The sequence below is a fragment of the Loxodonta africana genome, chromosome 3 (assembly GCF_030014295.1).
Source record: "Loxodonta africana isolate mLoxAfr1 chromosome 3, mLoxAfr1.hap2, whole genome shotgun sequence".
In the NCBI taxonomy this organism is placed as follows: domain Eukaryota; kingdom Metazoa; phylum Chordata; class Mammalia; order Proboscidea; family Elephantidae; genus Loxodonta; species Loxodonta africana.
This window is the reverse complement of record NC_087344.1, coordinates 30,428,042-30,450,941: the sequence shown is the minus strand read 5'-3', so window position 1 is coordinate 30,450,941 and position 22,900 is coordinate 30,428,042. Positions and strand designations below refer to the sequence as shown.

The 22,900-nt window shown below is 56.9% G+C and overlaps 2 protein-coding genes across 2 annotated transcripts; one reads left to right on the top strand and one right to left on the bottom strand.

Annotated features, from left to right (window-relative positions):
* Nucleotides 1–469: 469 nt before the first annotated feature.
* ILVBL (ilvB acetolactate synthase like) lies at nucleotides 470–12,031 on the top strand. The gene is made up of 16 exons (XM_003413047.4): nucleotides 470–581; nucleotides 1,058–1,202; nucleotides 3,059–3,260; nucleotides 3,353–3,480; nucleotides 3,563–3,701; nucleotides 3,790–3,901; nucleotides 6,647–6,746; nucleotides 6,880–6,977; nucleotides 7,098–7,234; nucleotides 8,734–8,868; nucleotides 9,956–10,070; nucleotides 10,159–10,328; nucleotides 10,403–10,473; nucleotides 10,554–10,625; nucleotides 10,770–10,875; nucleotides 11,194–12,031. The coding sequence occupies exons 2-16, from the start codon at nucleotides 1,068–1,070 to the stop codon at nucleotides 11,370–11,372; spliced, it is 1,899 nt and encodes a 632-aa protein (XP_003413095.2). The 5' UTR covers nucleotides 470–581; nucleotides 1,058–1,067; the 3' UTR covers nucleotides 11,373–12,031.
* SYDE1 (synapse defective Rho GTPase homolog 1) lies at nucleotides 11,617–18,880 on the bottom strand. The gene is made up of 7 exons (XM_064280856.1): nucleotides 18,776–18,880; nucleotides 16,181–17,134; nucleotides 15,539–15,753; nucleotides 14,835–14,961; nucleotides 14,478–14,638; nucleotides 13,504–13,729; nucleotides 11,617–13,146 (listed from the first exon to the last, which is right to left on the bottom strand). Exons 1-7 carry the CDS (start codon nucleotides 18,861–18,863, stop codon nucleotides 12,740–12,742), a joined length of 2,178 nt encoding a protein of 725 aa, XP_064136926.1. The 5' UTR covers nucleotides 18,864–18,880; the 3' UTR covers nucleotides 11,617–12,739.
* Between the last annotated feature and the right edge of the window lie 4,020 nt (nucleotides 18,881–22,900).

Here is a 22,900-nt window from a genome sequence, read left to right as displayed (position 1 = left end):
AGGATAGAGCTCTGAAGAGCCGGCCTGTGACTGTCCACACTCTCCGGCGTGGAACACGGGGCAGGGTTTGGGGAGCCCCGGGACCGACAGGCCTACAAACCGGAGCCAAATGAAGGCTGCGGTAGTGGGCCCATGAAGATCATAGCCTGAAATCTGTTAACTGCAAGGCACCGAGGAGCGTGACCCTTTGGTAAAGAAGGGTGTGAGGCCTACTGTTAGAGCCAGTGAAAGTCGAGGGAAGGCGGGATCTGTGCGCAAGGCGGCCAATAGAGACAGGGCTCTTACGGGAGGTGCCCTTGGCTCCGGAGCGTGGCTCCGGCTCTGCGCACGCGCATTGGGCCGCACTACGGGGCGCAGTTTATTCAAGTGGGCGAAGGCGCACTGCTTCGGGCTCCGGCCCCGCCCCCTCATGCTGCGTGTCTGGGTCACGTGACGCCGAGGGTGCCGAGTCCAGCTGGGGACAGCGCCATTTCCTTTAGGTAAAGGTTGAAGGGCCTTCGGGCCCGGCTGGCCGGCGTCAGAGAAGCATTCCGAGGCGATCTGACCCAGAATCTTGGCCTGGGGTCGGGGATCTAGCCTGGGTGAGCGACCGGAAGGAGGGGGTGGCTTGACAAGTGGGTTGCGCATGCCAGCCAGGGGGCGTGGCCTAGCCTCGGTGACGTAGTCGTGGGGCGGGCTCACCACCGGAGCCTGACGTAAAAGAGAGGCAGGGCTTCGCGGCGATTTGTGGAGAAATAGGTAAGTGGGAAAATGAGTTTTGGGGTCGTTGTCGCCGTATTGGTCTGTGAGGCGCAGAGGACGGGGACCTCGTTTGAATGGTAGTGGTGATGTAAGGGTCTGGGGCTTTTTGTCGCAAGAGGTGTGGCCTGGCGTCTAGCAGGCATGGTCTGGGCCCGGAGGCGGGGCCTAGCCTGGAGCGTAGACGCTTAGGGGGCGTGGCTGCCCAGCCTCTTGACAAAGGGGCGTGGCCTGGGAGAGGGCACCGAGAAGTGGCGTGCTTTCTTCCGATTGCTGTATCTGTCGCGCCCAGTAACTTGCACTGTCCTTTCTCCCTTAGGTGCCATCTCATGGATCTCCCCGCGGTCGCCCCCGCTGCCTGGAGTTTCGTCTCTTCGCTTCTGCTTCTGGCCGTTGGTACAATGGTGGCCGCCCTTCTGGGCGTCGCACATCGCTTGGGGCTCTTCTACCAACTGAGGCACAAGGTGCGGGCACACGGACGGGAGGCGGGCTAGGGTCAGGCAAGAAAAGGGGACCCCCGGCACCCCTTGCAGCTCACCCACATTACAGGCAGGGAAAGCAAGGCCCAGCCGGCCCGCAGGGACTAGCCTATGGACTCTGCCCAGGACCCTGTCCCATTGCCACGCATCACTAGGGAGAACCTGGACTTTGCTATGGAGAAGGGAGAACTGGGAAGCTACGGCTGCCGGCCCTCACGCCCCGTGCATCTCCTTCCCCGGGGCTGGCCCCTTTCAGAGAGTGGATGACACCACTACTGTCCTGCACTCCAGACCCCATGGGATCAGAATGGACAGGCATCTGAGGGGATGGCAGTGACGGTTTTGTGACCGTTTTCTTCTGCTGAGCTTCATGATTTAGAGGGACTTCTCAGGTAGCTCAAACCACATCTCTGAATTAGGTGCTGTTGTGATGGTCCCGTTTTCCATCAAAGAAACTTAGGCCCAGAGAGGTCATGTGGTAGTTTGCTCTAAGTGACTTGTTTGGGGAGAACTGGCCCCATAGTCATCACTTGTAACTACTTGGCACGTCTCTGTGGAATTTACTTTCCAGACCCCTCCCTAGACCTTTCTCTCAGAGCTGGGAGGAACCCTTACCCCCTCCGCAGTGTGTTTCAGAGTAGAGCTGTGCTCCATAGGGTTTTCAGTGGCTGACATTTCAGAAGTAGATTGACAGGCTTTTCTTCCAAGGCCCCTCTGGGTGGTCTCAAAGCTCTGACTTATCATTTAGTGACCAAGGGCAGTAACTTCGTACCACCCAGGGACTAACCCTCTATGCAGGCACCCCAGTCTTTCATAAGGGGGACCAACACTAATTCCCTCCCTAGTTGTTGTGGAGTCGACTCTGCCTCATGTCAGCCCCGTGCTGTCAAAGTAGAACTGTGCTGCATAGGGTTTTCCGTGGCTGACTTTTCAGCAGTAGATTGCCAGGCTTTTCTTCCAGGGTCCCTCTGGGTGGATTTGAACCTCCAGCCCTTCAGTTAGCAGTGGAGTGTTAACTATTTGCACCACCCAGAGACTGCCCATTCCTCAGGCCCTCCCTGTTTCTTCTTGTCATAGCCAGCAGCAACACTGACCCTTCCCCAGGCCCCTCTGCTGTCCTTCAACCTGGACCTCCACAGGCCCCTCCCCAGCCCTTCCTCTCATAGCAATCAAGCAACATCACCAGCCTTGAGGACTTGTGGGGTTAAAAGCACAGGCTTCTGGGGTGCGTGGGGCACGGAGCCTCGGGCTGTGCGAGTGGCATGTGCCAGGCCCGTGGTGGCTGGCAACCTGTCAGCTGGGCCTGTGCTTATGTCACGGGGGTGAGAGATAAGGGAGGGAAGGAGTCAAGCCATCAGGCTCTGCAGGGACACTGGTGGGCAGGCAGTTCTGGATTCCCAAGCCGGGAGTTGGGCCCGTGCCCCATGCCCTGGCCAGGGTCCTTGGGGTCATCTAGGTCCCTTCCTTCCTCTGGCTCAGGTTGCCCCACCATCCCCGTAGCAGGTAGTGTAACGGAGCAGAGAGTTGAAGATCGTGGGTTCTATCTGAGTGTCAGTCTTCCTTTTATTACTTTGTAGCTGTGGCTTTGGGTAACGTGGCTTCCTTAACTGTTCAAGAATATAGTGATGATCCCTCAGCTTAGGGCTCACGGGAGGGAAGGAGGAAGGAAAGGAAGGAAGAGATGATGAGATGACCGCCTCATCGACACCAGGCATCCCCTGACACCGACCCTGCTCCCACCCTTTTTTCTGGGGTGGGCTCACACCTCCACCACCTGCCCTGGTGCCATTGCCCTGGTTGTTGACCTTCTTGTCCCTCCTCCTCTTCCCCCTGGGGCCCAGGTGGACAAGGCCAGTGTCCGGCATGGCGGGGAGAATGTGGCGGCCGTGCTGCGTGCCCACAGCGTGCGCTTTGTCTTCACGCTGGTTGGTGGGCACATCTCCCCACTGCTCGTAGCCTGCGAGAAGCTGGGCATCCGTGTGGTGGACACTCGCCATGAGGTCACAGCCGTCTTTGCAGCTGACGCCGTGGCCCGGTTGACTGGTGAGGGCAGCAGGAAACGGACTGGGGTGGGTGTGACTGCCAGTTGGGGTGTCTGGGTTGGGGGCAGGGCCATGACGGTGTCTGTGTTTCAGGGACGGTGGGTGTAGCAGCCGTGACGGCAGGCCCCGGCCTCACCAATACTGTGACAGCAATAAAGAATGCCCAGATGGCCCAGTCCCCGGTTCTGCTCCTGGGGGGTGCTGCTGGCACCCTGCTGCAGGTACCTAGCCCACAGGGGGCAGTGGGGGCCCCGGGGAGGCCTGAGGGGCTCACGTGCTGATGTCCCAACTTGTCTTTTCTAGAACCGGGGGGCACTCCAGGCCATTGACCAGATGTCACTATTCCGGCCACTCTGCAAGTTCTGTGCATCGGTGCGGAGGGTGCGGGACATCGTGCCCACCCTGAGGGCTGCCATAGCCACTGCGCAGTCAGGCACCCCGGGTAGGTGGTGGGGGCCGGGCAGTGGTCAGGTCCTGGGGGCTGGAGGCCTGGGGTGCACTGCAGGCTCAATGCCCCCCTGTCCCTGCAGGCCCAGTGTTTGTGGAGCTGCCTGTTGACGTGCTGTACCCCTACTTCATGGTCCAGAAGGAGATGGTGCCCACCAAGCCGCCCAAGGGCCTCCTAGGTTGGGGGGTCACCTGGTGAGGACCCCCAGCTCACCATACCCTCTCCTGTCCCTGGCCTCTCCTGCAGCCTCCTGCCCACACTCTTCAAGGAGAGCCCCTTTTGTCTGTTGATTCAAGTGGGAGGAGCAGTCCAAGTAGAGGGAGCGGTACACGCATAGGCCCTGGGGCAGGGATGAACTTTGGGTTGGCAAAGTCAGGAGTCTCCTGTGTGTGGAAGCACGAGAGCAAGGGGCAGAGCGGAAGGGGGGTGAGCTCAGAGCAGCTGGCAGGGGCCACTGTGAGGACCTGGGGTTTTGTTTTTACGTCGTGCTTCCTGGAGAAGCATTGGAGCAGCTGAAGCAGTGGCATGGAACTCCCCGAATTTGGGTTTTGGTAACGTTCTCTGGGGCTGCTGTTGGAGAGAGGTCTGTGGGGTGGGAGTGGGGGTGGGGGTGGGGGCTGGAAGCCAGGAGAAGGTGTCAAGGACCGCAGGGCGAGGGGCAGTGATGGCCTGGTTCAGGGTAGTGGCTCTGGGATGGGGAGGGTGGATGGATTGAATATAAGTGCCTAGATTTCTGTGAGGGCCAGATAAGGGGACAGTGGGTCACAGTAGGTCCCTGTAGGCCCATTGACTTCAGGCCCAAGTGGCAAGGAGCTTAGAGAGTTAAGGGCAGCAGGGCTGGCCTGGAATAAGCATGAAGGTCTTTCTGGAAAAGCCGACAGTTTGAGGTGAGCTTCTTGGAGTTGGGGAGCCTAGGTGGAGCAAGTCGTTTGCAGTCGGCTGCTAACTGAAAGGCTGGTGGTTCAAGTCCACCCAGAGGTGCCTTGGAATAAAGGCTTGGCAGTCTGCTTCTAGAAGGGTCACAGCCTTGAAAACCCCGTGGAGCACACAGTTCTGCTCAGGTACACGTGGGGTTGCCAGGAGTTGGGGTTGACGTGACAGCAGCTGGTGTCTTTCAGTGGAGAGGGTAAAGGGCGCTCCCAGTAGGGACATAGCCTGAACAGAGGTGTGTGGAAGGTGGGGTCAGTTTTGGGGCACTACCAAGGTAGGCCTAGCTGAAAGGGGCACAGGATGGAGATGTGTCTTTCTTCTTACACCAGGCCGGACAAGAGACAGGCCAGCCCCTGCTCTCTGGACGTGTGCAGAGTGCCTTGAGGGCCAGCTCATTCAGCTATTTTGCGGTAGTGACAACTTCATTCTTAGAACTCCCTACTCCTTGGCCTCCGGGCTACTCCCCGCCCCTTGTCCTTCTAATCCTCTGCCAGGCCGGCTCTTCCCAGGCCTTTTTAAAAAAAATTATCAGTGGTGAAAACACAGATAACAAAACATGCCATCTGTACGGTTGCCACACGTGCAATTCGGTGACATTGATTCCATTCTTTACGTTACACAACCATTCTCTCTACCCTCTTCCAAATCATTCCATCACCATTGACAGAAACTTGGTGCCCACTAAGCCAAATGTCCCCCTTTTTCCTTTCTTCCCACCCTGGTAACCACTAATAATCTTTGGCTTCCGTGTATTTGCTAATCTCAGATACGTGAGATCATACAGTTATTTGTCCTTTTGTGTCTGACTTATTTCACTCAACATGTTTTTAAGATTCATCCATCTTGTAACATGTATCAGAACTTGGTTTCTCTGTGGCGGAGAGGTCCTAACCCTGACCCTAACCCTAGGAATGGATCACATTTTATTTATCCACTCTTTTGTTGATGGACATTTTGGTTGTTCCTGCTTCCTGGGTCTTATTTATTTATTTATTTTAAATTGTGCTTTAAGTGAAAGTTTACAAATCAAGTCGGACTGTCATACAAAAGTTTATAAGTACCTTGCTATATACTCTTAATTGTTCTCCCTCTAATGAGACAGCATACTCCTTCCCTCCACTCTCTCTTCGTGTCCATTCGGCCAGCTTCTGACTTCCTGTACCCTCTCATCGCCCCTTCAGATAGGAGATGCCAACATAGTCTCATGTGTCTACTTGGTCCAAAAAGCTCATTCTTCACCAGTATTGTCTATCCCATAGGTCCAGTCCAATTCCTGTCTGAAGAGTTGGCTTTGGGAATGGTTCCTGTCTTGGGCTAACAGAAGGTCTGGGGACCATGACCTCCAGGGTCCTTCTAGTCTCAGTCAGACCATTAAGTCTGGTCTTTTTATGAGAATTTGAAGTCTGCATCCCACTGCTCTCCTGCTCCCTCAGGGGTTCTCTGTTGAGTTCCCTGTCAGGACAGTCATCGGTTGTAGCTTGGCACCATCTGGTTCTTCTGGTCTCAGGCTAATGTAGTCTTAGCTTTATGTTCCTGGGCCTTTTCTTAAACGTTGGGGTGTCTCTTGGCTTCATCCTTGATCTTTCAGTCTCTGAAATCTTGACTCCCCTTTAAAAGAGAAAGTGGAAGCTTCTGGCTCGGAACTTCAGTGGCTGCAGTCTACGTTTCTGTTCTTGGGCTGATTGTATGTTCCTTGAGGGCAGGGGCTGGGCCAGGCTTACCTTTATGCCTCCAGGCCCTGCACAGGTTTGGAACAAAGTCAGTGACTAAACCAAACCAGTTGCTGTTGAGTCGATTCTGACTCATGGCAACCCCATGTATGTCAGAGTAGGACTGTGCTCCATAGGGTTTTCAGTGGCTGGATTTTTGGGAGTGAATCGCCAGGCTTTTCTTCTGAGGCACCTCTGGGTGTACTCAAACCTTCAGTCTTTTGGTTAGCAGCCGGCGCATTCACTGTCTGCACTTCCCAGGGACTCCTGGTAACCAGCCCCTTCCTCTGCCCTTCACAGGTACTTAGAGAATCACCTGGCCAACCTCTTTGCGGGGGCCTGGGAGCCTCAGCCTGAAGGGCCCCTGCCACTGGACATCCCCCAAGCACCCCCTCAACAGGTGAATCACCTCTTTTCCCCGGCCGAGGACCACTGCTTGGCAGTGTGGCCTTCCCCTGAATTGGTACCGAGGCCTTGATCGTGAGGGCTGATGGAGACTCAGGGATGGCCCTGTGATCCCGTTCTCATCTCAGGTCCAGCGCTGTTTGGAGATCTTGAGCCGGGCTAAGAGGCCCCTGATGGTACTGGGGAGCCAGGCCCTGTTGCCCCCGACACCCGCTGACAAGCTTCGGTGAGAAGCCCCTGGCCCTGCCCTTGTTATCATCGAACTCCTGTCCCTGGCTCCTTTGGTGCCTGTTGCAAGGGGGTGGGCTCTTGGACTTGCTGATCCCTGCTCTGCCTGGACCACCAGGGCTGCCGTTGAGACCCTGGGCGTCCCCTGCTTCCTGGGGGGCATGGCACGGGGGCTGCTGGGCCGCAACAACCCCCTCCACATCCGGCAGAACCGCAGCGCCGCCCTGAAGAAAGCCGACGTGGTCATCCTGGCAGGTGGGCTGGCCTCCTTCCCTTCCACCTTTGCCCCATCACGTGACACCCCTTACCCTGTTGGCCGGCCCCTCCCAGCCATGGACTCCCTGGCACCTGCACCCCAGCCTTTCCCTGATCTGGTTTCTTCCACAACCCTGAATCTGAAATCCAGGTTATTGTCTCCAGGCTGTGGTTGTGTTGTGCCCCAGGTGCACAGAAAGGAGAGTGGACGTATATTGGGCACTTATTCTGTGTTTTCTACACATCGTCACATGAAGTGCTTTGAACTCTGCCAGACACATGATAGGTGGCTGTCTTAGTTCCCTAGAGCTGCCGTAACAGAAATACCATCAGTGGGTGACTTTAACGAACAAAAAGTAATTTTGTTACATATCAGGAGGCTAGAAGTCTGAATTTCAGGCGCCAGCTCTAGGGGAAGGCTTTCTGTTGGCTCTGGGTGAAAATCCTTGTTTCAGAGTCTCTGTCGTTCTCGGTTCCTTGGCATACTCCACATGGTGTCTATGTTCTCCCTTTTGTCCTTGCTTTTCACTGTGCCTGATCTGCCCTTTTAATATCTCAGAAGCGGTTATGTTTAAGATACACATTATGCTGATACGGACCCCTGGTGGTGCAGTGGTTAAGAGCTGGCTGCCAACCAAAAGATCAGCAGTTAGAATCCACCAGCCGGTCCTTGGAAACCCTGTTGGGCACTTCTACTCTGTCCTGTAGGGTCACTATGAGTCAGAATCTACTTGACGGTAAGGGTTTTTTTTTTTTTTGGTTTGTGCATATGTGGCCTTATTCACATAACAGTGAAAATCCTATTCTCTGTAGGGTCACTATGAGTCGGGATCGACTTGACGGCACCGATACAGGGGTTAGGATTCCAGCACAGATATTTGGGGGTTACAGTTCAGTCCATAACAGTGTATCAATGAGCTATTGCTGTGTGATAACCATCTCCTAGGCCAGTGTCTTAAATTGCATTTATTATTTCTCAAGACCCAGCCATGGGTCAGCTGGGCAGTTCTTTTGGTTTCAGTTGGGCTCATTCACATGTCTGCAGTCCTTTGAGGCAGTCAGCTGGGGAGGCAGCTCTGCTCATCCAGGCTGGGCTCTTTCATACATTTGGGGGTTCGCTGGCTATAGGTCTCAGTTGGAGTAACTGCATTCTCCTCACTGTGTTCTCTTCGCCCAGCAGTACAGCTTGGGCTCGTTCACTTGGGGGAGAATGAGAAACACGTGGGTCAGTGGGGGAGCCCCGATATTCTAGAGGGAGAGAGAGGAAGCTGCAAGGCTTTTTGTGGCTTAGTGTCAGGAAAGGCATGCTGTCATCTCTGCCATGCATGTCACAAAGCCAGCCCAAAATCAAAGCAGAAGGCAGGATACAAGGAGGGGTGGAGAACGGGGCCCCTTTGCACTTAATCTACACAGTGGAAGAGGTAAGGCAGCGAGCCCATCCCCAGGACCCTGGCCCTCTGTCCACTGAGGCCCCACATCCTCTCCCCTGCCACCCTCAGGAGCTGTGTGCGACTTCCGCCTGTCCTATGGCCGTGTCCTCAGCCGTAGTAGCAAAATCATCATCGTCAACCGTAACCGGAAAGAGATGCTGCTCAACTCAGACTTATTCTGGAAGCCCCAGGAGGCTGTGCAGGGTGAGCCCCCGAGTCTCCCCACTCATGCCTGCTCCTCCCAGCTTCTCTCCTCCCTGCTTGAGCTGGGTACTCGTGAGCAAGGCCCCACACTTGCCAGGAGTAGCCAGTCTCGGACGGATAGGCAGTTTTGTGTGAACAGACGGAGATTTGGAAACATGGGTGCCATTGTGTCGCCTGGCTGCCCACCCTTCCGTGGCAGCCCACTGCTCCCAAAAAATGAAGAACTCATCCCTGGGCCCCTAAGGCCTCCTCCCTGGTCCCCTAGCCCCCATCTTTTAGCCCCATCCCTGGGGCCTTTCCTTGCCCCCTTGTGGATCACCCTGAGGATGTGACTGTCCTGCTTCTGTGTTTGGTACAGAAGTGGCACAGTTGAACTTGCGTTTGGAAAGGTCTCCTCTGGCAGCTGGTGGGGCAGGTGGGGTGAAAGGTGGCCTAGCAGAAGCAGGGGGCTCAGGACAGAAATGATGGTCTCTGGAGGAGAGATGAACAAGGACAAGAGATGCAACTTCCCTGATCCCCGTTTGCTCATTGCCAAAGTGCACGATACGAAGTGCACCCCAGGCCATTTATCCATTTGTGGAACGTTCTCTTTGGGGCTCTGTGCACCTGGCTTGTAGACATGTGCCCCGTGGGTGCAGCTGTGTTTTTTGACCTATTTCAAGGCTGAATCGACAGGCCCAGTGGCCTGTGTGGGAGAGGGTGGCGGGCAGGCCAGCTTGTATTTCCCACGTGCTCCTTGTTGGTGTTAGTTGTGGTAGAGCCGACTCAGACTCATGGCACCCCCATGTGTGCAGAGTGGGACTGTGCTAGGGTTTTCAAGGCTTAGACCTTTCGGAACCATTGCCAGGCCTGTCTTCTGAGGCACTTCTGGGTGGGTTTGAACGACCACACCTGAAGTTCGTTTCTCTGGCCTACCCTTCATTCCCCTGGGCAGTCTCACCTGGCAGGCTCAGGGTGTTTCACCCACTTGGACCTATTGGGAAACTGTTCCAAGGGGACCCTAGCCTGCCACCACACCTCCTCAGATGTCCCTGTCCTCAGGGCCTTGCCCGTGCCCCACAGGCAGACCCTCTTGTTCCTCCTACAGGAGACGTGGCCTCTTTTGTGCTGAAGCTGGGGGAGGGCCTGCGGGGCCACACGTGGGCACCAGACTGGGTGGAGGAGCTTCAAGAAGCCGACCGGCAGAAGGAGCAGACTTTCCGGTGGGGCTGGGTAGGGTGGAGGTAGGGGTCCCAGTGCGTGTGGGTGTTCCCGCTGCTGCCTGCCACTGACCTGTGTGCCTGGTCACAGGGAGAAGGCGGCAAAGCCCACTGCCCAGCACCTAAACCCAGTGAAGGTGCTACAGCTGGTGGAGGAGACCCTGCCTGAGGATGCGGTGCTGGTGGTTGATGGTGGAGATTTTGTGGGCACTGCTGCCCACCTGGTGCGGCCCCGTGGGCCCCTGCGCTGGCTGGACCCCGGTAAGGAGGGGCCCATACCCTGGAAGGCGTGTGCTCCTGGCCCCTTCACACCCACTTTATCTTGGTCCTCTTAGGGGCCTTTGGGACGCTGGGGGTCGGTGGCGGGTTCGCGCTCGGGGCCAAGCTGTGCTGGCCGGACACTGAGGTGAGCTGGGGCACTGTAGGTGGGGGACTGGCTGCTCTCTGAGCCACAGGCCCTACTCACTGCCCTCTGCCCCTTACCAGGTCTGGTGCCTGTTTGGGGATGGAGCTTTTGGCTACAGCCTCATTGAGTTTGATACCTTTGTCAGACACAAGGTGAGCAGGCTGGGGTTCCCTGCCCTGAGGGACGCTCAGGGAGATGTCATCAGGGGTGGGGAGGCCACCCTTCAGTCTGGCAGAAGCCTTGTCCCCTTCTGTCCTTTCACCGAAGGCCATGGCTGGCCTTGTCTCTCTCTGTAGACCCCGGTGATTGCCTTGGTGGGCAATGATGCTGGCTGGACACAGATTTCCCGGGAGCAGGTGCCCTCTCTGGGTAGCAACGTGGCCTGTGCCCTTGCCTATACGGGTGAGGGGCTCACTTGTGGGGAAGGAGAGGGTGGTAGGGAGGAGGAGGGGCTGTGGGGAGGGAAGAGGGACTGTGGGGAAGGGGAGGGGCAGTGGGTAGGAGGGAAGGACCTTGGACAACTGGGAGTGGGGAGGGGCAGGGGGCCCCGTGTTAGGTTTGAGGGGCTGTGAGGAGGGAGGGAATGTGGGGAATGGCATGGGATAAGGGACCTTGAGGAGGGCGAGGGTCCGTGGGGACGGTGGCAGGCTGTTTCAGGCCCAGGCTGGCTGTATGGTGGCCTGGGTCCCTGGTCCCATCTGACTGAACCTCCCCCTATAGATTACCATAAGGCGGCTATGGCCCTGGGGGCGCGGGGATTGCTCCTCTCCCGGGACAATGAGGATCAGGTAGCCCAGGTGCTACGTGAGGCCCAGCAGCAGTGCCAAGAGGGCCACGCAGTTGTGGTCAACATCCTTATCGGAAAGACTGACTTCCGGGATGGCTCCATCGCCGTGTAAGGTCTCATGCGTTGGGATCCTTGGCTCCTTCCCACCCCTGGTCTGTGTCTTGCTGGCCTGAGTTTCATCCTTCCCTGCCTCAGGCCCACATAGTGACCCCAGTGACTCCTCCACCTCCCTGAACACAGGGAGGGGCTGGAGGAGTCAGGGCCCAGGGAGGCTCCCAGCAGTACTCGTCAAATCTTAGGCCTTTTCCTTGGCTTCTCTCTAACAGACTGAATAAACCACTTTTGGCCCTTGGGGGTGAGCCTGTGCATATTGATTTATTGTCTACAAAGATGGAGGTGAGGGAAGGAGGTGGAGACAGGAGGGGGCCCTACTCTCCCACTGGAACCTTCCCCCTCTGTGGTCCCTCAAAGAGCCCCACACACCCACTCCACACACATCCACTCACAGGCATCCTCACACACAGACACACACATGCATGGAGGCAATAAATAGTTTCCGTACCAAAGTGCCCCAGCCTGAGGGTTCAGGCAGGGCCCCTCCAGAAGGGAGGGGTTAAGTGCTCAGAGTTTTTTGGGAGATGGGGAAGGGGAGTTGGGGAGGGGAAGGGCCAGACCCTGCTATCTCCATTTGCTGGTCTGAGGCAATGTCGGGGTCTTCCCTGGAAAAGGGGCTGGGGAGACCAGCTGTTTTTCTGTAAGCCTCAGAAAAACCAGTTGTCAAGCTGACTCCATCTTGTGATGACCCCATGTGTGTCAGAGTAGAACTGTGCTCCACAGGGCTTTCAGTGGCTGATTCTTTGGAAGATAGCCAGGCCTTTCTTCCCACGCACCTCTGGGTGGACTCAAACCACCAACCTTCAGTTAGCAGCCGAACATGTTAACAAATATTGCCACCTAGGGACACCCTATAAGCTGGAGCCCAGGATAGGGGCTGGCCTCCCAAAACAGTACCCAATAATGGTCCTTAGGTCTTCCAGGGGCAGGAGAAGCAGAGTGTGGCCTTCAAAGCTAATACTGACTTGGTTGGCAGCAGCAAGAGGCTTGGCTGGTGTAGACTGGGGGTGTTTCACCCTTCCAGGTTGATGCTCACAGTAACTGGTATTTCCCCGGACAAGGAAAGGCAAGAGAGGCAGCCCTAGTAAGCTGTAGAGCTGCCTTTTTGGCAAAAAGAGAAGCCCTTGGTACTCAGGAAAGCTGGTCCCTAAAACCCCAGTACCCGGCCTTTGCAATGGGCCAAGTATCAGCAACTGGGTACCAGAAATGGGGTTGGATTCTCAGCAAGGGATTGGCTGGTCCCCTGGCAACTCCCTAACAACCAGGAGTTGGGCCTTGACAACAAATGTGGTCCTTGGTGATTAGGGCTCCGCCTTAGCAACCGGGAGGCTGGCCCTTAGCAACCGGGGTCCCGCCCCGCCTGGTTCAGAGGCACACGTTGATTTGCTTGGAGAGCTCTCTCTCCAGGTCAAGGATGAGGGCGTCGAAGTCTTTAAGATTCAGGTGCGGGTTGAAAGGCGCCTCGAAGTCGTCTTCGAAGTCGGCAGCGCCCTGCGCCTCGCCCGCTTCCTCTTCGTCGTCGTCCTCACTGTCGCTGCCTGTCACGTGGTCGTAGTCTGGGCCCGACAAAAAGTCCCGCCCACAGGGTAAGAAGTCTCGTCCGCAGACGCTCCAGTCGCCAGCGTAGCGATTGCTCGGGGGGCTCTCGGGGCCTCCCCGGCCGCGGGGCCTGGTCACCACTTCCGGGGCCGCCAGCGGCAAGTGCAGTGGTGGCTGTCGCTTGGGCCGCAGGCACGGAGCTTGGTCCAGAGCCTCTGGGGGCCGCTGGGGATCTGCGGAGAGGAGAGGGTGTCACACACAGTGGAGACGCCCTATCCTCTGATTGGCTCCTGAGGCCACCAGGCGTCTGTTGGGCTAGTCGAAAGGCGACGCCTTCGATCGGATCAGGATCTCATTGGCTGGGCCAGAACTGGTTGCTGAGGCAACCAGGCGTGTGATTGGTATGCCAAAAGGCAGGGCCTCTGACCGCATCAAGGATGGATTGGCCGAATCAGAAGTGGTTGCTGAGGCAACCAGGTACGAGTTTACCCTGACGAGGGGGCGGGGGCGGCCTGTCTCATGTTCGATACTTTGGCCGCCCGAGTAGACATTGCCGCGGCGGCCTGGTCTGATTGGCGGAGCGGGCTCACCTGGCCAGGACTGCAGCAGGTAATGCAGCACCTCGATGTGGCGCTTGAAGTCCACTGCGCTGGCAAGGCCAGGGCCGGAGCCGCGGACGCGTGGCCGGGAGGGCGCCTGGCGCGCCGGCAGCAGCACGGGTCCGAAGCACACGGCCAGGTTCTGCGGTGTCATGCGGTTGTGGACGTGGAAGGAGGAGACTAGGCGCAGGTGATCCAGGAGGAGTGTCAGCGTGGCCTGGGGAGAGGGCTGGGATAGCATGAGGCTGGCAAATCCAGACCCCGGTTGTACGTGAGGGAGACTAAGGCTCACAGTGGGGAAACAGGATCTAGGTCTCATAGCAGAGATGTGGCAGAGCCAAGACTGGAATCCAGGACTGGCTGTAGTGGGTATTAATACTATGATCCCATTTTGCTGGAGGGGAGACTGGGGCTGGAGGTAGCTTTGGAACTGGCAGAGCTTGGACCTGAACCCACTCCTCTATGTATTAGGCAGGGCTGGCATTAGCCCCACTTTACAGATGAGGATCTTGAGGCATAGAGAAGGGCAAGACTTGTCCAGGATCCCACAGCCAGGAAGCTGTCTGTGGCAAGTTGACTGACCCTAGTTCAGAGTCTAGGTTTTTGACACATCCCAGCTGTGTAACCTTGGGCAATCCATGCAACTTCTCCGTGCCTCGGTTTCCATATCTGTGAATTGGTGATACTAGGAGTCCCTGGGTAGTGCAAATGGTTAACACACTCACTGTTAACTGAAAGATTGGAGGTTCGAGTCCACCCAGAGGCACCCTGGAAGAAAGGCCTGGTGATCTACTTCCAAAAAATCAGCCACTGAAAACCCCACTGAGCACAGTTCTACTCTGACACACAGGGGGTTGCCATGAGTCAGAGCTGACTTGACTTCCTAGGGTTGTGATGCCATGAGCTCATGCCCATTGCCCATGCGTTCCATCCACCCCTGACAGGCCATCCTTGGCCCAACTCACCCTCTCCACATCTGGCAGGCAGCTTAGGAGCCCTCTGGTGCCCTCAGGACTGGGGGGAGCCCGGTCTGGGGGCCCCTGGGCCATGGCCTCCAGCACCACCTGATAGAGGGGCTGGGTGATGAGCGGGGTGGGCAACTCCCGAAGATAATCCTTGAGGATGCCTATGGACACACAGCACCCTCTGGTTAGGGCACCCCTAGCTCCTGAGGCCAGAGGGGTCACTTAGGACTGGGAGAGGGGAGAACAACAGCATCAGGAGGGTGAAAGCAAAGCCAGGCAGAGGAGGTGAGGTCCCAGAGGGACCACAGGGACAGCTTGAAGGTGAGGGGGCAAAGCAGGTGGGGGGGGCATGCTGACCAGTGATGACATTGATATCGGGATACAGGTCCTCGGAGAGGCAGACAGCTGCACTGTCCCGCTCAAAGGCATCCCGTAGCTCTTTTTTCACTGCAGCCGAGCCGCATAAACGGTACAGCCCCACGACCTGGGGTTGGGGACGGAGAGAGGGTGGGGTGGGTACCAGAGGTCTAGGCCAGGTTGGCAGTGGATGCTGTGGGCTGGGAGATTGGAGAATGGTCTGTAACCCCATTGGCTGTCTTCCTGCTCCTGACACCTGTTGTGGGTCCCTGCCTCGATGCCTGGACAACCTGGCTCATATACACTGATTAGATCACTTGTCTTGAGCCTCCACTGACATAGGAAACTCTGACTCCCTGTCAGCTCACTTGTCACCTCCTCAGGGAAGTCTTCTGTGACAACCCCAAGCAGACCAGGTCCTGCTTTCAGCTCTCACAGCCTCAGCTAGCTTGCCTCCTTAACTGTCCTCCTAGCTGCAGTTTTACATTTGTGAGTTAATGGATTTCCCCATCAGACTCTGAGCTCCAGGAGGGCCAGGATGCTGTGTTATTAAGACGGTGATGACCCAGAGGGTTCCAGGCTGGTGCTATGGTCTGGAGGCCCCCTGCCCCTGTGAAGGCTGGGATGGATGTTAGGAATGGCCCAGGCTGGGACCAGGCTGGGCATCCTGAGGTCTGGGGGCAATGGGGTGGTGGGAGGCTCACCCGCAGTCCACGGCGCTCAATCTGCCCCACACACTTCTGGATGATGAGGGGCACCTGGCCAGGGGGCCGCTCCCGCTCCACCAACAGGGGCAGGGGCAGCCCAAAGACGCGGGGCTCAGCTGTGCCTGGGGCTTCCTGCTGCTCTGACAGGGTCAGCTTCGCATACAGTAGCCCTTGGGGCTCCAGGCGAACAGCCAGCTGCTGGGCCTGACACCCTGGGAACGAAAAGGGGCCTGACTGGGTCTGGGCCCTGCAGGCCCTTGTACCCTGCCCTGCATACTCCCACTCATCCCTTTACCCAAAGCCCAGACCTGGAGGACTTCTGGGAGTTGGTGGATCCCTGAGTTGGGGCTGCCCTGAAGGATCCTGTGCCCTGGGACCCCTACTCCAAGCCACCTCCACCGCAGGCCCTTACATACCCTGTGGACTCTGAGGGGGGTAACCCCTAGTTGGGTCTGCCCCTGCAGGTTTCTGTGCCCTGGCCCCCAGCCCCCCACCCATCTCCTCACCCTGGGCTCAGCACCCTGGGTACTCCTGGGAAGGGGGGATCCCTGAACCGCATCTACCCTCCCACCCCCCATCCCCCAAGGATTCAGTGTCCTACCCCACTCCACCCCTCACCCCTCTGTAGCCCATGCATACCTCGGAAGACCATGGGTAGCAGCACAGTCCCCTGGGCACAGGGCCGGTGCCGCCGCACTCCAGGGTCCCAGGCCAGCACCAGGGCCCGCAGAAGCCGGGCGGCCTCGAGCTCCAGGTGGAAGGTATGATCCAGCCGCAGGAAATCTGGGCCACCGCGCAGCGGCCCGGTGCGCGCCCGGGCCACTCCGTCCACCTGCAGCAGGCAGCAGAGGTCCCGCGGCGGCGCCCCGGGAGCCAGCCGCAGCCCCCCGAGCCCGTACAGATGCAGGCTCAGGCGGCCCCATAGCGCGGGCGGGGGCGCGCGGGCGGTGGGGCCCGCTTCGTAGGGCCGGAAGGCGTTGGGTGACGGGGGCCCTGCCGCGCGCTCGGGTGAGTCGCCGTCGCTCAGATAGCCGGCCCGGGGCCCCCGCGCGCCCCCGGCCCCTGCTGCGCGCCCGGGGGCCCCCACGCTGCTGTCCAGGTGGTAGCGACTGATGACCGAGCCCGCCGGAGCAGCCCTGTCACGCTCACGGCCGCCCCGGGGGCCCCGCAGGCTCAGGCGGCGCCGCAGCTCCGGCAGTTTTTTCATCTTCAGGGACAGGCGCCGCGCTGGGCCTGGGGACTTGGTGCGAGAGGCCTTGGCCGGGGGCGGCGGCGGGTGCTCGCCGTCCAGCTCCTCCGAGCCTGGCTGCGTCCCCGCGGGCGCCGGCTGCCGGAGGTCTTCCTCGGGTATGGGGTTATACCAGATCTCCCCGGCCGGCTCCCCGCTGCCGGGCACCCCGAGCCCCAGCGTGGCTTCCTCCTGTGGCTTTGCCCCGCCCAGCACCCAGCGGCGGCTGCTGGACTCCAGGCTCTGCAAGTAGGCCCCCCGTGCGGGGCTCCGAGAGGCCTCGGGGCTGGGGGGGCCCTCTGCGCCTTCGGGGGCCTGAGGCTCCGGCTCGGGAATGATGGGCTCTAAGGGTTGGGTTGGGCGACCTGATGGAGAGCAAGGAGATGCGACTCAATGTCCTCCATCCTCCTGCCCCCAACCACCCCTGGCTGCCCCTGGCCACCTCCAGCCACTCTTAGACTAGTGCCAGCCCAGGGCTCTTTCCCCAGCTTCTCCCAGGGCTGGGATACCGCTCAGTACCTACATCCACTAGAAGATTGTTGGACAGTGAGAGCCAGCCCTGGCTCATCCTGTGGCTTTGGACAGGTCACTGCCCCCTGAAGCCTGGTGCTTTGTCTGGGATGGGTGGCCTCAGGCCAAGGATCTCAGCAGTTGCCATCTTAGAGCCCACCCTCTCTCAGGTCCCTATGTCCAAGCAGGGACTCGACACCTTCCAGCCTTGGGGTCTGGGTTGATTTCTCAGGGTCCTGTTCCCATATTCCTGCCCCTTTCCTTAGCCCTGGCTTCCCCCCTACCCCCACTGGGTGGCCTTGGGCACTTCACTTCCCCTCCCTGAACCTCGGTGTCCTATAAATCGGGAATGTGAGGCCCACCCCGGAGGAGATGCAGTAGCGTTAGAAGTGCCTACTCCGAGCCTTGTCACAGTCAAGCACATAGTGGACACTCACTTGGGTTCAGGGGCTGGCTGGCATCACGATGAGGCTGAGCTCCTCCTTCCCCGCAGGCCCCCTCCCTCCACCCCTTCCCCACCCCGGGGGCCTGTCTTCCAAACTCTGCCCTCATTCAGGGGCAGGCCCTGCCCCTCAACTCAGGCTTGATCCAGACTGTCAACTTCTGGTAGCCTCTGCTTTGCTCCTTCTTCCCCCTCGGACATCCGGGGCGATTTCCTGTGTATATGTGTGTGTGTGTGTGTGTGTGTGTGTGTGTGTATTTGCAACCCTGTCCTCTCTCCCTGCCCTGGGAACCTGGGAACCTTTGGGAATGGCTGTCGGGATTAGATCCGTGGAATTGTCTGTCCTCCCTTTTCCTCCTTCCCAGGGGCCCCCTGTCCCATGCAGCTTATGCTTCCCTAAAGTCTTGTCTGGGGTGCCTGCTGACCCCTCCTCCAGTCCCCCGATTTACACCCACAGGGCTCTGTCTCGGGGGTTTCGACAAGAAGCATAGTCAAATGAGTCTGTTAAGTTACTTCACTGGCCCCGCTAATTACCCAACTGCCCGGTGACTCAGTTTCCCTATCTGTATAAGGGGAAGAATGTCCCGCGGCTGCCGAAGACGGCCAAACCCTTTGCCAAGCCGCTGCAGCAAGGGGGGTAGTGAACCCGAGCAAGGGGGGTGGGATACCTGCCCTCTTCCCATCTCCCCTTCTCCGGCCGCTCAGGGCCCCAGCGCCTCAGCCTCTCAGCCCCTCCTTCCCTCCAGGCGCTCCGTCCTGGCCCCATTTCCTGTCAGGGGCGAGGCCCCCTCCCGGGCCTCCCAAGGCTCCCGCAGCGCTGGTATCCCGGGCCCGCGGCACATAACGGTCTGCGCCACCCCCTACCTCGTCCCAGGTCCTTCCTTCCAGGACCCCGGCCCCGGTGGCTCCAGGCCCGGTCCCCACCCGCACCCGCTCCCGCAGGGGGCACCGCGGGGCGCCCCCTGTCCCCGCGGCCGCTCCTCCTCGGGGCCCCAGGGCCCCCTCCCAGCTCAGGCAGGACTCGCGCCCCCCAGACCCCCAGCGCCCGGCTCACCGCGCTCCTTCGCGTCCGACTTTTTCCGGGGCAGTTTCTCCCGGCCCCGCAGGCGGGAGAAGGTTTTCCTAAGCAGCGGCTCGGCCATGCTGGGGCCCGGGCCCGGCCGAGTGCGCGCCGGGTCCGGCCGCGCCGCCCCCCGCAGCCGGCCCGCCCCGCCCCGGTCTCTCGCCCGCCCCCCGCCCCGCGGCAGCAGGAAGCACATTCCGGGAATGCTTGGCCCAAACTTTTTTTTTTTCCCCCCCGCAGCCCGAGCGGGCGGTGCTGGGAGATGTAGTCGCTGGGGCCGGGAGGGCACGGGGTGGGGGCTGCGGGCGGCCCTCCGTGGCGCAGCCCGGGCCTCTCGTCTTCCCTCTTACCCACCCGCCGCTGGCGAGCACATCCAGCACTTTCTCTTGAGTCTCCCTCCAAAATGCATTCTGCATGTACCACCCCACCCCTCACTTCCAATCTACTGCTTCAACCAGGGCCAAACCGTGGCATCGTTCCTTTCGACGTCTTCCAGCCTCTTCTGTGGTGTCCCGGATGCCACTCCTGCGCCCCCACCCCCTCACCCCCTTCCAGTTAACTACTGCTGTGTAAACTTAGCGGGCGAAACAGCCATTTCATTATGCCTATAGAGGATGGGGGTCAGGAATTTGGACAGGGCACAGCTGATATTCCTCGTCTGTAGTCTGTGACATCTGGGCCTGTGGTTAGGAGTAACTTGACAGATGAGAGGCTGGAATCCCCTGGAGGCACCTTCACTTAAATGTCTGTTGATTGGCTCTGGTTGAGACCTCTGCTGGGGCTGTGGCACACACATGGGCCCCTTCATGTGGCTTGGGCTTCCTCCCAATATGGCGGCCTTGGAGTAGTTAGACTTCTTACACTGTCATTACCGGTATAAAATACCTGTTGCAGAGAAGTTGATTCCGACTCATATCGACCCTATAGAACAGAGTAGAACCACCCTGCAGGGTTTCCAAGGAGTGGCTGGTGAATTCAAACTGCAGACCTTTTGGTTAGCAGCCAAACTCTTAACCACTGTGCCCTTAGGGCTCAACTACACTGTCACTAGGGCTTCAAAAACGAACAAGGCAGAAGCTGCATTCCCTTTTCTGACATAGCCTTAGGTTTCATATCTGGCCCCAGATTCAAGAGGAGGGGACATAGACCCCACTTCTGTCAGTGGGAGGCATGTCAAGATCACATTGTACAAGAGGATATGGGATGGAAGATATCGTTGTGGCCATTTTAGAAAATATAACCTACTTGTCTTAGTTAACTAATGCTGCTATAACAAAAATACTACAAGTGGATGACTTTAACAAAGAGAAATTTATTCTCTCAAAATCTAGGAGGATAGAAATCCAAATTCAGGGTGCCAGCTCCAGGCGAAGGCTTTCTCTCTCTGTTGGGTCTTCCCCTGGACTAGGAGCTTCTCAGTGCAAGGACCCCGGGTCCAAAGGACACCCTCTGCTCCTGGCACTATTTTCTTGGTGGTATGAGGTCCCCCATCTCTCTGTTGCATCTCAAAAGAGATTGACTCAAGATACCTAACTTTTTAATTGAGTCCTGCATTATTGACATGACTGCCTCTAATCCTGCCTCATTAGCATTATAGAGGCAGGATTTACAACACATAGGAAAATCACATCAGATGACAAAATGGTGGGCAATTGCACAATACTGGGAATCATGGCCTAGACAAGTTGACACACATTTTGGGGGGACAAAATTCAATCCATAACACTACCTCGCTCCTGCATTCTATTTTCTGCACAGAACCCAGAGTGGACTTCAAAAGCTGAAACCATGGCACACTTCTGATGAACAATCTTCCCACGACTGCTCACCCCACCTAGAATAAAATTCCCACAGTGGCCTACAAGATATCGGACCTCATCTCCTTTGTTCACCATGGACTCCTTTTCATTCTTCCTTCAATCCATCCCATGCTGTTTGCACTGCAATTCTCCCAGCCTGGGATGCTCTGGTTCTCCTGAGGCTGCTTCTTTCTCACCCTTTAGGTCAAATGACACCTCCTCTGGAAGCTCTCCGTGACCACCTACTGCCATCCAGTCTTTATCACACCACTCTGTTCTTTCTTTTAACACTTGCCACAGCTTCGAATGAACAGTGCCAATGGTTTGTTCTAGCTTATCTGTCTCCTCCATCCCAGGAGTCCATCATGAGATGCCGGTCTGTCTTGTTTACCCCTGAATATTCGGGTGGGAGACTGGGTGAGAGGTTGTGGAGGCCTGAATGGGGATAGGGAGGTAGCCAAGAGGACTGGAGAGAGGAGATTGTATGTGTTTGGTTATTATGTGTCTTGGAATGGATCTGCTTGAGTTGGTTGAGCTTCTTGTCGTTAGCTCCTGACTTATAACCCTATGAACAATGGAAGGAAATGTCCAGTCCCACACCATCTCCATGATGGGTTGCTGACTGGACAGTTGTGATCTATAGGGTTTCCACTGGATAATTTTCAATGGTAGATCACTAGGCCTTTCTTGCTGATCAGTCTTAGTCTAGAAGCTCCACTGAAACCTGTTCAACATCATAGCAACAGGCATGTTTTTTCATCAAATTTGGGAAGCTTCCAGCCATTATTTCTTCAATATTCTTTCTGTCCCTTTCTCTCTCTTCTCTCCTGGGACTCCCATTATGCATATGTTGGTGTGCTTGATGATGCTCCACAGGTCTCTTATTTCATTTCTCTTGGCTGCGTGCGTTTGGGAGAATTCAGGCTGCAGAGGGATGGGACACACCCTCCTCTCTCCCCATCAGATCCCCACCCAGAGCCTTAGAGGCTGAGGATCAGGCAACACCTCTTCACAAGTCTAGGGTAGGGGCTCTGTTCAGGCCTCAAGGCAGGGATCACATTGGGGTACAGAGCCTCAGAAGGATGGGGGCCAGTGTGGGAGTGGATGTGAGAACAACCCTTGTCCTCACCTATATCACATCAAATGATTCAAAAACACCCATATCCCACATGGCACACAAATATATATATATATATATATATATTTTTTTTTTTGGTAAATCCTTTTGAAAGTGTTTCTGTACTTTTGCATTTATATGGCCACACGTGGTTCATTGAATTCATATTGTTGTGAGCTGCCATCAAGTCAGCTTCCAACTCATGGTGACCCCAGGCTCAATAAAAATGAAATGCTACCTGGTCCTACTCCTTGCCAGTCAGTGATTGGTTGCAGATTGGACCATTGTGATCCATTGGCTGATTTTCAGAAGTAGATCAGTAGGCCTTTCTCCCTAGTCCATCTTAGTCTGGAAAATTTGCTGAGGTCTGTTCAGCACCCTAGCAGCACACAAGCCTCCACTGACAGACAAGTGTTGGCTGTGCGTGAGGTGCATTGGCTAGAAATTAAACTCAGCTCCTCCATGGAAGGTGAGAATTTTACCTGAGCCACCGCTGCCCCTATTGAATTCATAGTTAGCTATCATTCTTTCTCAGCAGTCATATATGTAATACTCAGACAACTCTTGATAAGTGAGAACAAATTACCCACAAATTGCCTATTATAAAAGCTAAATTTAATGCTTGATGAAGTTTGTACAATATTTCATTGGATTTTGCTTGTTGCTGGTCAGATTTTGGGTTCTGTGCATGTGTACTCACATGTGTTTTCTACCCCTCAAACATTCTTACTGGTTTCTAAAAAGCTGCAGGTCTATGGAGCCTGATGGATAAATGAGTTCCTGGAAGACACAAGCGTTTGTTGAAAGGACACTTGCACGTGGAGGGGGTTGGTTAGGTGCGAGCAGAGCTTTGCACCTCTGTGGCAGATCAATGGGAGTTGGTGGATCAATACCGCAGCTCTCTTGCCCCTCATGTGGGCTAGCTCTGAGGTGCAAGTTCTGTATTTATCCCCAGAAGTCCCCATGGGATTGAGCTCCAGCTGCCCACAGTGGAAACTTGCTTATCAACACTCTTTACTGACTTCCTTCCCTTCCCTGTCTCACTTCCAGTGTTTCCTGGGATCTCCTCCATAATAAACACTTGCACGTGAATCTTTGCCTCAGGGTCAGCTTCTGGGGGCGCCCAGATTAAGATATTCTCTGTAGGCTTATTTCCTCATCCATCCAAAGGGAAGGATAACTCCTGCTGTTATCAGGGTT